Below are 13,172 nucleotides of genomic sequence, written 5' to 3'. Positions count from 1 at the left end.
CCGGAAAGGGTAGGGCTTACAAGATAAGCAAAAGCAGGTAAGAGTTTTTGATAAGACAGAGGACTGGAATATCCACAAACATAAGACGCGATTTGCATTGGATGTGCCAAAGCATTTGCAACTTCTTCAAAGAAATGCCAAATTGCTTTTTTTTATATGCACAAGCGACACAACGATGTGAAAACTGAACAAATAATTTGTGCAAATTCAACTCAGATCTGAGAAATGTGCTCAAGCAAGCTGGGAACTCTAAGTAGAACAATTTCCAAGTCAAGGCTGACATGAGAACGTTAAACGAATCCTTTTTTGCACAATAAGATCAAATACCTTTGGGTCAGGTTTCAAGCCCTGAAGCAGAGTTTCAATAATTTTTTTAGACAAATGTTTTTCTGAGTTTTTTTAACCTGGTGTTCCCAAAACCTGATGGGCGCCATCACTGGACAGCTGCAAAGTTATTTCCTGACAGCCTGTGATGTGAGCTCAAAGATGGCGATTCAAATAAGCATGCCACATTATTTTAATACAACATGTAAATAAAGCTGGTCTAACCACACATCGTTGCTGATCGTGTCAGGCGATGACCATTATCAATATTTGATGATGGAATGTAATATGTTGGCGACACAAGCCCTGAGAAAACGTTCCTCTATCACAATATATATGTTATGGTTTCATTTTTTTAACTGAATTTGTGATACTGTTTTATTGCCTGTTAGAAAGTTCAATTAAGAAAAAAAAACACAGGATAGATCATAATATGAGCAAGTCACTGACTGTGTAGTGGTACACACGCCGAATTCAATTACAAGTCAGAACCGGTTCATTCCTATTCCCGAATGTATGTACTGTGTACGGCATGTCTCTAAATGGAGTGAGATTGACTGACAACCAGTCCAGTAGTGATGGGTAAATGAAGCTTCAAATGTGCTTCATGAACCAGTTGTAGTATTTTTGGACTCCAGTAGATGGCACTCTCTGTTCAATATTGGCCTGAAAGCACACTAACCATTTTTGTCGTTGATGATGACGTGACAGTTTGAGTTGGCTCACATTGGGATTTCTTATTTAGAAATTACAACAACTCCTGATGTTTTAAATATTATATCAGCCAATTATGATCCAAAACATAAAACAAAACAAATAAATATTGGATGCGTGGAACTATTTGTTTCTATAATCCCAGTAGTAATAAGAATACGTTTGAATAAACCCTGTAAATAACGTTATAATAAATAATGACAGCAGTCTTGTGAAGATATTCCTTCTTTAATTTAAAAACAAACCAAAAACAAAAATCATGAGTAACCATGGAAATATTTAAATATACCAAGATTGCTCAGGCAGAAATAATTATGAGTTTATATATATATATATATATCATTTTTTTTTTAAAAAGCTTGTACTTTTATTGTTCCATTTTTTTGACATTTTTCTAAAGACATTCATTCCATCTTTGCTGCATCATTTTCCAGCAGAAACACCCATCGATAACATAAACTCCTGGTTGGTGTTAATGTAATATTAATTCCAACTACTTATGTTGTTCAAGTATCTGAGAGTTACAGTAGCAGTCTTTTGAAATAAATATTAGCATTGTGAACACATGTACAGTATGAATGTAATGTATTGGGTAAATAAAGCCAAAGAAACGTCTTTACATTGTAACTTTTATTTAAGTTTTAAAGACTTTTTATATGCAACAGGATGAGGGCAAATTAAATACTAACATCTGTATTGGCCCCCGTAGAAAAATCTCTGCTTAAAAGCAACTTTTTTGCGATGAATATAGCAATATCCAGTTTACTGATGCCAAATGTAATCATCCAGCTGCCAAACTGTTACTATAAATGCCTCAATTTGCACTTCATTTGCTCCTTCGTTACATCAAAGATCGTAAATAACTTCTTTCGTGCTCACCACAGGGAGTTATTAGATCGTAACAGACAACCTGAGGCCAGGAAGCATGTGAACGACATCACCACAAGGATCTCGCTGCTTATATACTGACTGGCGCAGATGAAACGGAGCTTGCTCTCGACTCTCGTGTTGTTTTGCGACTGGGGATGGTGACCACGCAGCACGAAATGCCGACTGTAGCTTCCGGCAACTCGTCATCCTCAGTCCATTCATTGAGGTCAGTATTGTAAACCTGAATGCACTTCTTGTACTTCTTCTCACCCTCATTCCAGCCGCCGAGGACACATATGCTGCTGTTCAAAACGGCAATGCCGGCCGTGCTCACGCCTGTGCGAAGAGGAGCGCAGTAGCTCCACTGCCCGGTGTGGGGGTTGTACGACTCGACAGGCAGGACATCCACCCGCTCCCCACGACCCCCGAGCTGGCTGCCACCGATGACGTAGGCGCGATCGCCCACGGTGGCAGCGCAGTGCCAACCGCGAGGCGAGCTCAGACTACTCTTATCCTGCCAGCAGTCGGTGGACGGGTCATACGAGCACACGGCCCGGGAGTAGGCGTTGTTGATGTAACCTCCAGAAACCAGGATCTTTCCGTTAATGACCGAGCTGGCGTGACAGCAGCGGGGCACCTCCATGGGCGCTTTCATCTGCCACTGATTGGAAGACGGCACGTAGCACTCCACCGAGGCCTGGACACCGTCGGCGTTACGCCCGCCCACCGCAAACAAAAGGCCGTTGAAGGTGTTGAGACTGAAGTGGGTGCGCCTTTGGATCATGTTGTTCAGATGAATCCAGGTGTTGAAGCGGGGGTCGTACCTTCAAACGTGAAGGGGGTTAACACTTTCAAAGCCAACACCACGCACCATGACAAATGCCGACAAGAGATCACATTTTACCTGCAGAAGTTGCTGACGGCATGCTTGGCCTGGTTCCTCGCATCATTCTGGTCCTCACCTCCCGCCACATACAGGAAGCCATCCATCATCGCCACACACTGATTAAAGCTCTTCGCTGGCATTTCTGTCAACCGATTCCACACATTGTCCGTGTCACGGTAGAGGATGTCCTTGCTGAGCGATTTCTCCGTCAACGCTGGGCGTCCGCCGACCGTGAGTATTACCTTGAGGCCACCGCGTACTTTTGTTCGACGCGACTGAAGGATATTCTGTTGATACGGCAGCAGGTGGTAGTTCATGGCGTCCACGAGAAGACGGTGGCACTCGTGGTCTTGCATCATTCGAGGCACACTCTGGATGTGGTTTACCAAGTCTTGGGCGGAGATGGTGCCAAAGCGGATGTGAGTCAGGAGATCGGCAGCATACTTCAACCTCTTGTCGTCAAAGTCCAACCATTTCATGGCGATCTGGAAGGCCGTGACCTCGGAGGGAAGATGCAGGGAATCATCCGAGAGGAAATCGCTGATCTGCTCGTAGGTGAGCTTCAGGAACTGCTCCATCTCGGAGAACTCAATAAAGTTCTCCCGCATGTACTTCTGCGCCGCCGCTTTGGTTTCTTTGAGATTGTAAGCATCTGCGATGTTGGCCACGTACATGCAGTTCTCAACGCTGAGCTCCTGCATGAGGAAGTCACTGCACATCTTCACGAGCGTGCCGATCTGCAGGAGCATGGCCGCGGCAATGGTGCTGCCGATGCTGTAGAGCGACAAGGTGAGCTTTCCGGAGTACGCATACGTGATGCTCGTGGCGAGGCCCACGGGGGAGAGGTCGTTCAAGTCGATCTTCTGCAGGGTCGAATCTTTCTTCAGGATGTTGCGTATGTACTCGCTGCAAGAGGCCAGGACCACCTTGTGGACGTCGAAGGACTTGGACTTGGTGGCAACGCTTAAATCACAGAGGAAACTGTCGTGCCTCATGGTGCTCAGACCCTCCAGGAGGTTGGGGGCATACGCGGAATCGGTAACCTCGGTTGAAATGCAGCTGAAGCCATTGCCGCCCTCCAACAGGGTGTTCAGCCCGTTGATCTTGTTGACCGGGCTATCCTCAACCATGATTGTCATCTCATTGATGTCGCCTTTATTCTTCTTGGCCGTCTTGTTCTTTTTGGGGGCCATGGCTGAGGCAGCAGAGCACAACCCAGACCTTTTTGGAAACATAAGTACAACTCGTCACATTTGGAAGAAGCAAACTCTCTCTGCCCCATTCATGGAACTGAATGAGTGAAAAGACAAAAGTTGTTAATTGAAAAAGTATCTTTAGGCACAAGCGGAGACTGCCACCTTTGAAGCATGTGTTGTGCTAGCGAGTGCGTCAACGCAACCCTCATCGCATCTGTCACATTTTATCAGCCGTTTGTCCAGGAATAGCACACACTGGAACGGCTCACCGCTGATGTTCCTTTTATAGACTTTGAGGCAACAGCACCAGGCCTCAGACTTGTGCGCTCACACTATTTTGGTGAAATGCAGAATTCCAAGTTAAAGTTAAAACTTGTATTGAATGACTTATTAGTCATCATAATTTGCAAAATTTGAAAGTACAACGACTCACCAACCATGCTCAGTATGTCACTATAGCAATGTATAACAAGCATGTCGTTCAACCACCATAGCCCAAATAAAAGAAAAAAATGATATATTTTTCACCATTGAAGTTAGACATCAAGCATGGCAGCATGAATTTTACAATTAGCGCTACTTTGCAAATAAATCCCAAATACCTGAAGAATGAAGTTGAGGCTGGGGGAAAAGGAAACTTGTGCCTCCACTTACTGGAGCAGGAGAGAGAGACCAGCAGTCACCCACGCTGAAAGAGAAATCCTCACTAACTCCTCCCCCCGGCGAGTGTGTGCCAATCACACATGGTGAAATACATGCGGCAGGGGGTCGACAGTAACCCACCCCCAAAATTCTGACCTAAAGTTAGGCCTCACTTACAGATTAGTTGATGTCAACAGTCTGACTCTGACCTCTAGAGGATCCTCAATTTGTCATAATAGGCGGAGCTTCCTTTGAGAAGGGCGTACTAATCAAAATTGATATTTGCAGTTTTTCATTCTCAATCAATGTATTTGCTTGTGTCTGTGAATAATGCATATAGGGGAAAAAGGAAAAATGTTTATTCAGTCAGTCTTAAAGGACATTTCCTTTTTGGCACTGAGTGAAATGTCTTGCGCTCGATTTTTTTTCCAATAAACTTTATAAACAGTATAAAGTGAATGACTACTGCTGACCCTGAACAGAAAACTAAACAAAACAAAATAATGCATCAAAGCTTTTGACACACTGAAGTATCCTACGTGTGACGTCATGGTCTTTTGTGAGGAGTGTATATCGTGTGTTTCATTGAATACTGGGGGCATTCTTCCCAAATTTCCTCAAATATATTCCGAATGCCACAAGCATCAACTGTTACAATGACATCACAATAACGAATTCCATGTACGTGACGTCACACGTATATGACCGTGTCTACTTTATAGGATACTGGAGTGGCCGTCACCACTTCCGGTGCTGATAATTAGTGTCGCTCGTCCGTCAGGTGCGTGTGGACGCTCACACATGCCGCACAGTGATGGCAGGAACCTCGGACGTGGTGAAGAGAGTCTTACGCTTCAAACTTCAGCTGTCAGACACGCCACAGTCTGCCACGGTAGCGAACATTTTATTTCTTCCTTTATTCCTACACGTAGGCTACATCAAACGCACCAGACTTTTTAATAAACCAACAACGCCGCATCAACACTCGATCGTGATGAGTTCACTGACGCTCCGTTATCAGGTGCACAGCCATTGCATCGCGTAACATTAAAAAAAATAAATCCCATTTAGTGTTGTACAAAGCATTATCTTTAACTCGACGAAGCACTTGAGTTAGTTTATTTATGATGAGTAGTCAATAGTGGGGCATCACGACGATATTGTGTAAGAAAAACACTCTGATGAAAAAAAAGTTACAAGTGGCTGTGCAGTTAATTGGAATCCTAATTCTGCTAAAAATTGCGACTCCACCAGTTGTTGAATTTATGACTGGTGTCCATCATTCCTACTAGCTGTGACGACCTGCACATCTCGAGGCCTCTTTAACTAGGAAATACATGAAGCCTAGACCGTATTAAACCGCTTAAGCACACTTAAATGAGATTATAAATAGCTTAAAGCCACACACTTTTTGTAAATGGATTGAATGTATACCAAAGGGCAGCAGGCTTGTCCATTTATAGCTGGGAGTAAAATGAGTAAGAGGGCGTGACAGGTTCCCATACATAGCTTCATCTTAAAATGCACAATCAGCAACTGTGGCAACCCAAACCCAGAATGCCACATTTGGTGTGTCAGGTTTTGTGTCCTTAATTGTCAAAATAACATGTCTTTCAGGTTCTCAAAATCTTGCAGAAGCTCAACAATCTTGACATCAGCGTAGATGTTCTTGCTGTAAGTGGCCATTGAGCTCATATTTGGATGTGAAGTTGTTTTCATCGTCCTTTCACTTGTTCGTGCTCTTTGTAAATTAGGAAACTGGAATTGGGAGAACTGTGAATTCCTTTCGCAAGCACAAAGAAGCTGGAGAATTAGCCAAGTCACTGGTCAAAGGTTGGAAGAAATTAATCCCCAAGAAGTCAACAAGGTGTGCAACTTTTTTTTTCTTTTTTTTTCCTTGACTGGAAAAAATACAAAATTCAAATGGTTTGTTTAATTTGTCATTTTCATCTCCTAAATGCAGTCATACAGAAGACAGAAACATATCGGACAGTTTGTTCGCCAAAGAGCAAATCGACAGTGACCAAAATAGCCCGGAAAACGAAGCCCATGGAGCGGAGGATATCAACAATAATTGCTTAATACCGACTCGCCAGAGTTTGGAAGATTTGACTGAAAAATGTCAAAGTAAGAAAATTCATGAAAATCCCAAAAGAAAAAAGGACAAGTGTGAAGCAAGAAACAAAGATGACCCAAAGAGGTTGGGAAATGGAATCTTGAGTTTTAAAAATGCTATTCTCGAGGACATCTGTGATTATTCTGTTTCCAAACACAAGAAAAATGGACATTATAAATCCAAATCTGACGGTCAAGTGCAACCGAAAGACAAAAGTGGCTTCGACTGTGGCGGATATTCTTTGGAAAGAAAGAAAGTGAAGTCAAACCTAATGAAGGAACCTCGAAAGGACTTCAAGGAAATCTTCTCATCCCGTGACAAACACTCCGAAAAATCACTTTACTTGAATAATGGTCGACAGGACGCATCGTCGGGATCATCAAGCATCTCGGACCACCGGAATAGAAAAAGGAAGAAACGAGAGAAAGAAAGGAAAGATGAGTCTGAACGCAACGAGCTGTCAAAACTCCCAAACAAAAAGTCCAAAACAGAAAATAGTGCGAGTGAAACGGAGGAGCCATCCATGTCTTTTGAATCGTACTTGAACTACGACCAAAAGGCCTTGAAGAAGAATGACCGCTCCAGAGGGAAGAAAACATCCAAAATGATCAACACTGCCATAAAGGAGAAGCTTCCGGTAAAACGCACCGAGTCCCCGAGGACGCCCGTTTCCCCAAAAAAGGTGCCTGAGGGAATGTGAAGAATTTTCTTGTGAACGACTCGTTAAATTGAATTAACTTGGATTTTAGATGTTTCTGGAATCTCCAAAGGACCTGCTTCACATTCCTTTACCTGCCCTTCTACCGGAATGTGGTAAAGCATCCTGTTTTGAATACCTTGAGAAGAAAGGTACAGTATGACTCATAAGAAGATGCATTCTCACAACTAATATAATCCGTACGTCTTTTTTTTCTTTCTCTATTTAAGCTGAGAAGGAGCCTGATTTGGGGGACCTATCCGAGGACTCCACATTCTTCACAGGCCAGCGGCTAAATAAAAAAATGCAGGTCTACTCGGGAGCCAAGACGGTCTTCCTCCCTGCTATGATGAGCTTGTATCAGCAGTGTATCCGCACGCTACAAAACAATATCAACTGTGAATGAGGCCTAGCACTTTTTTATTTATTTATTTTTTAGTCTTATGAGGTTCTGTTGCTTTATCGGTGATTCTCCTTTTGTCAGTGCTTTATGAAACTGGCGGCGTTCCGTTTGAAATCCTTGAGCCCGTATTGGAGAGGTGCACGCCGGAGCAATTGCTGCGTATTGAGGAATGCAATCCGGTAAGAATACATTTAGGACAGATCTTATCCCATCACAAGACGCACCTGCCAAAGCCTTTGCGATGTTCATGTTCAATCATCCCGTTCACCCATTATCTGTACTGCTTCTCCTCACGAGGGTTGCAAGCGTGCTGAAGCCTATCCCAGCTGTCTTCAGGCCATTGGCGGGGTACATCCTGGACTGGTTGCCAGCCAATCGCAAGGCACACATACACAAACAAGCATTCACACTCGTACTCAAACCTATGGACAATTTTGAGTGTTGAATTAACCCCGTGATTCTCAATTATTTTTTGTTACGCCCCCCCTTAGCAACAAGAAAACAATTCGCAACCGCCCCACATAGCATTTTCGTTACAAAACAAACCTACACTGTAGAGTCAATACTCGCTGCGCACAATGGCCAAGGAGAGCGCCACTGCCAACTACTGGAGTGAAGGTGCAATTACACTTTATTGTAGTACGGCGGTAAAAAAGGCAGGTTCCCCGGGTTCACGCACACCCCCCCTCTGCCCCGCCCCACTATTTGTGAAGCACTGAATTAACCTAACAAGCAATATTTTTGGAATGTGGAAACAGACCGAGGTACCCACACAGGCACAGGCAGAAAAAGCAAACTCCACACAGGGAGGCCGGAATCGTGAATTTAAAATAATGCTTAAAAAAAAAAATTTATCAAACTGTGCCAAGTGTGTAGTCCATAAAAATGTCATGACTGTGCAGTCTTATATTGCTCTGCACAAGGAGAAGCAAAGGCCACAATGGCTTAGTCATTTACGTTGAACAACAGCTTACCTCGTAATCAGTGAGTTGCATTTAATGGGGCCAGCCGCACAAGCTTTCTGACATTCCTGACGACATAGTGATTGATTTTGTCTTCAGTATATTCCCACTTTCAAGTCTGACGGTGGAATTTGACTTCTCTTCTGAGGCGGTGTTTTCGCTTTGTGATTATATGTGTCAGTTTCCTTTTGTTTTATCTTTTGTTTGTGCCTACAGGTCTACATCGGAGTGACAGACCACCTGTGGGGGAAACACTGCCACCGGGACTTCAAGGATGCCAAACTTCAGCAGTATGAGTCATGGAAGGAAATGTACATCAGACTGTCCGAGGAGAGGGAAAGAAAATTCCAGACGCTGGCCAAAAAAATCAATTTGGATCATTCCAAGAAGCCCAAAGGTGTGCACATAATTTCCCAAATAAATAGTTATCATCAAAAGTTGAAGAGGAAATTGATGGGTTAAAGTATTGTCGCAGAACTCAAACACCACTTGGAGCAGTGCTTCTCAATTATTTTCTATTACGCCAACGTCCATTTTGTAGTGTGTATTTAGATCCTAAAAGAAAAAAATAATCTCATGTACAAGTCAGATGTCACTCTTCTACAAATATTTCATTTCATTCAACCCCAACTGTCCAGCTTCTGGTCTGACTCTTTACCTCTTGTGTCAGTGTACAAACTTTTACAGCAATGACATTTTAGGCAACGGTTGTTTATTTTTCTTGACCTAGTCTACACTCGTCTCTGTTTAGGCCGGCAAGTGAAGATGGCATTTATTCACACTGTTGCTAAGCCACCGAGAGACGTGCGTATCAAACAAGAACTCCATGGCACTGCGGTTCAGCAGCCTCAGCAACCCAGGATCAGGTATGTGTTGTCTCTCCTAATGTATTTGTGACACCGACAGTAATTTCATATCTTAAGGTGCCTATGATTTAGGGGTCATAACTAAAAATATATAGACTGAAAAGAAGATAGAGTAGGTGTGCACTTTCCAATTGCCACGCAACAGCGTCGAGACGCCCTTCGATTAAACATTCCAAGTGTACTTGATGGACTGGTTTTATTGTGGCTATAGCAACCCTTGTCATATTGATTAATAGCGTAATTGTTTTAAGTCATTAATTCACTGTTGCCAAAGCGATTAAAAAGTACCAATGTAATTGCAAAAAAATGTCTTCATTTTATTTACGTGTTTTCTGAAAACGTCGTGTTGCCTTGGACAACTATATTATCAGGCGTATGATACTATGCAATTTGAGCTGTCAGGGTCATGCTTCACGTGAAATGGACACTTCCTGAATTAAGAGTGTTGTGTAATGCGCTATAAAAATAAAGTTGTATTGTACTGTATTCTGCAAACTTGCACCTGTTCTATATACAGCGTCAAGGCCCAAGAGAGCAGGTCAAGGCTGAGCAATGAATCAGCAGCAAAAAACAGCAGCAACACCTCAGGGCCAAGCAGCGCACAAGACCCTCGAAAAAAAACAAGTGAGCTCACATGAGTGTTTTTAATGCAGTTTTATTGGTTTGTTGCACCTTCTTAGAAGAACCACTGTGATTTTATTCCATGGTCAGGCAAGGTCTTTTTTTTTTTTTTATGATTCTCTAAGATATAGAGTTGACCCAGCCCATTTTATTATCGCTTGCATAATCTTTTGGTCATGTTTGTAAACACAGGGGTGGCGCCAATGATGGCCAAGTCCTTAAAGGCGTTCAAGAAGCAGCTGGGACGGCGATAAATGAATGATCTTGCACTTTTTGTTGTCAGGGTCATTGAAACTGTTGACCTTGGTGTACTGTGAGCAAACTAATACAAGTGATTACTATATTTCTCTGGAAATGTTCATTTTCTCCACGATTGAATAATAAACAGTCATAAAATGCAATACTGGTCTATTTTGGCGGGGATTAAAAACTTTCGAATTACCAAATGGAATGTGGCTCCCTCTAGAGGATTTTTATTTTTTTGCTTCCTTGTGCTGAGATTGGTTGTGACTTCTTCTATAGTTATTCATCACATTCATCAGAATCACTGTTAATCAAGATGGTCAGCACAGTCATGGAAGGTTTTGCTCCACATCCTGAGGCGCTGTCTACATTATTTAATGCAATTATGCCGACGTGTCATCTATTATTTAGATCATCACTCGGAACAGAATTAATGTTGGGTTCATGAGGCAGGGCAATATCATCTTTAGTCATTATGTCACAATGAGCTACTTAATCAGCCTGAATGAGATAAAATCCAAGGCAATAGAGGCAATGATGTGTATCAGAATCAGAAAGCCCTTTATTGTCATTGTACGAGATTAGGCGCTTGATTCTGTCCGGTGAACCATGTCTACAATTTTCAGTATGAGATTATGCTTCTGCAAACAAAAATTGAATTAATTTAAATGTTTTTAACACATTTTACCCAGGGTCCCGATAATTATTGAGAACGCTGACTGTCTCTCTGCCGTCTTGTGGTGTCGCGTTTTTCTGTCATAGTACTTCCGCTACATGCTCTTATTTTGAAACGCAAAATAGTACCACTTCCGATGGGTGAATGACGCTTGTTTAATCATCAGACGGCAAAAGATTCGATCACGAACGTCACATATAAACACCCAAAACGTGTCATGCAAATATGCACGTTTGCAAGCGCATTATGTTTTACAAAATTGACACACACATTAGAAATATAAACCGTGCCACTTCTCTTCCCAGAGGATAATGGGCCAAGGTAATACAACCTGTACGGGTACAACCGTGATAATATATAATATAGACGCTTTCTATAGGCAGTTTCAACTAACTTGTGGTATACTATTCAGATTGCATGGACATATTTGGTGAAGTTGAGTGAATAAAATATAGTGGTTTGGTTCGATTACCATCCATACCTTACTATTACTACTTGAAAGTGAAAATATTGGAATATTTGAACAAACAAAACAGTAATATATTTCAAGCTTTAAAAAACGTTTTATAAGTGATAATAAAACGTGAACAGTTTTTAAAAAATTACGTTTTAAGATTTAATTTCAATGTGTTTGTATGGACATGCATTTAAAGCTGAAATAAAGATAAAGATAAAGATAAAGATGTCCTTTATTAGTCCCACAATGGGGAAATTTGAAGTGTTACAGCAGCAAAGATATAGATCACACAGAGTCGGCGGCGTAATGTAGCCGTTAATGTGTAACATTAGCAGCAGACATTCAGAAAAAGCATGCAAATATACACAGTATAAACGTATCTAAGTGTAAGGTTAAAATACCTAAAAACGTTTTAAAATAAATCTAGCAATAATTATTTGATTTTTTTCAAAAGCCATCCTTTTTTTGTGTAGAATAACATGTGAAGGCTTTCACAGTATCCACCAGAGGGTGCAGAAACTACACAAGCAGAAAACAACCTGGGGCCTCATTTGAAGAGTGCAGAGAACATTCTGGTTTTGTGTATGTGCGCCTCAGGCGGGTTGGCTGCACGAATACAGTCATATATAATTCTCCTCTCTAGGCCGTGACACTGAATGAATTAAAATTTAATTCTGATCAGTTGTTGGGAGGTCTAGGTCATTGTGTGTTGTGTTGCATGTACCTTCTGGTGAAGGGGTGGGCAAACTTTTGATTGATGGGCCAAAATGGGTTCTAAAATTCGACAAAGGGGCCCGACCAGGAGCAGATGGATGGAGTGTTTTGGTCACCTCACCTCATCGAAGAAAAAAATATATATATTTAATTTCAAATGAAAATGAACGAAAGAATTACAACAAAATAGTCTTTGACACACTACAGTATTTAGAAAATAAAACATTTATTTATTTGATTTTTTTCAAGTTCGGCGGGACGGATTAAAATGTTTTAACGGGCCGCATGTGGCCCCCGGGTTGTAGTTCGCCCACACCTGTTCTAGTGTAAGCCTACTTTTTGCCCATCTTACAGGTTTAAAACTGATTTGAGGTAAAAATAACCCAAATGGTTTAATTTAGGTAACCCAACACATTCCTAAATTTGGACCGACCCAGGAAGTGATGACTATGAATCACCTGGGCTCATTATATATGGCTTGACCAGGCATGTTCGCTTGGGTCAACTGTGTTCATAACATTATCAATCGATCAATAATGAATTTATAAATATTTTGTGATTATGTTAGGCCCGCAGAGAAGGTCTTGAAGGCCTTGACCGCTCAAATTAGGCATCACGTTGGAAAATTGGTTCGCACGTCTGCCTCACAGTTCAGAGGTGAAGAGTTTGATTCCGGCTCAGGCCTTCCTGTGTGGCTTTTGCACGTTCTCCTGTGCCTGCATGGGTTTCCTCCGGGTTCTTCGGTTTCCTCCTACATTGCAAAAACATGCATGGTAGGTTGAATT

At 42.0% G+C, this 13,172-nt stretch overlaps 2 protein-coding genes across 3 annotated transcripts; one reads left to right on the top strand and one right to left on the bottom strand.

Annotated features, from left to right (window-relative positions):
- Positions 1–1,650: 1,650 nt before the first annotated feature.
- klhl31 (kelch-like family member 31) lies at positions 1,651–4,842 on the bottom strand. Its single transcript, XM_088304155.1, has 3 exons — positions 4,593–4,842; positions 2,813–4,015; positions 1,651–2,732 (listed from the first exon to the last, which is right to left on the bottom strand). Exons 2-3 carry the CDS (start codon positions 3,985–3,987, stop codon positions 1,997–1,999), a joined length of 1,911 nt encoding a protein of 636 aa, XP_088160281.1. The 5' UTR covers positions 3,988–4,015; positions 4,593–4,842; the 3' UTR covers positions 1,651–1,996.
- A 525-nt stretch (positions 4,843–5,367) lies between these two features.
- eloal (elongin A, like) lies at positions 5,368–10,698 on the top strand. 2 transcript variants are annotated; one of them, XM_088304154.1, is made up of 11 exons: positions 5,368–5,524; positions 6,250–6,306; positions 6,387–6,499; positions 6,596–7,430; positions 7,498–7,561; positions 7,676–7,843; positions 7,930–8,027; positions 9,027–9,207; positions 9,562–9,676; positions 10,194–10,300; positions 10,490–10,698. In XM_088304154.1, the coding sequence occupies exons 1-11, from the start codon at positions 5,447–5,449 to the stop codon at positions 10,549–10,551; spliced, it is 1,878 nt and encodes a 625-aa protein (XP_088160280.1). In that variant the 5' UTR covers positions 5,368–5,446; the 3' UTR covers positions 10,552–10,698. The 2 variants fall into 2 exon arrangements, with proteins under 2 accessions (XP_088160280.1, XP_088160279.1); XM_088304153.1 differs by having other exon boundaries at positions 7,498–7,597.
- The last annotated feature ends 2,474 nt before the right edge of the window (positions 10,699–13,172 follow it).

This window comes from Idiotropiscis lumnitzeri, chromosome 9 (genome assembly GCF_059441095.1).
Source record: "Idiotropiscis lumnitzeri isolate Australia: NSW breed Sydney's pygmy pipehorse chromosome 9, RoL_Ilum_1.0, whole genome shotgun sequence".
Taxonomy (NCBI): domain Eukaryota; kingdom Metazoa; phylum Chordata; class Actinopteri; order Syngnathiformes; family Syngnathidae; genus Idiotropiscis; species Idiotropiscis lumnitzeri.
The sequence above is the reverse complement of the archived record's forward strand: the minus strand, read 5'-3'. Positions and strand labels throughout refer to the sequence as shown.

Excerpts from the sequence above, each read along its gene's own strand:
- eloal (XM_088304153.1), top strand. The coding sequence starts at position 5,447 with ATGGCAGGAACCTCGGACGTGGTGAAGAGAGTCTTACGCTTCAAACTT. Across the intron at positions 5,525-6,249 it reads ACACGCCACAGTCTGCCACG|GTTCTCAAAATCTTGCAGAA; the intron begins GTAGCGAACATT and ends CATGTCTTTCAG. Across the intron at positions 6,307-6,386 it reads TCAGCGTAGATGTTCTTGCT|GAAACTGGAATTGGGAGAAC; the intron begins GTAAGTGGCCAT and ends TTTGTAAATTAG.
- klhl31 (XM_088304155.1), bottom strand. The coding sequence starts at position 3,987 with ATGGCCCCCAAAAAGAACAAGACGGCCAAGAAGAATAAAGGCGACATC. Across the intron at positions 2,733-2,812 it reads GCCGTCAGCAACTTCTGCAG|GTACGACCCCCGCTTCAACA; the intron begins GTAAAATGTGAT and ends TCACGTTTGAAG.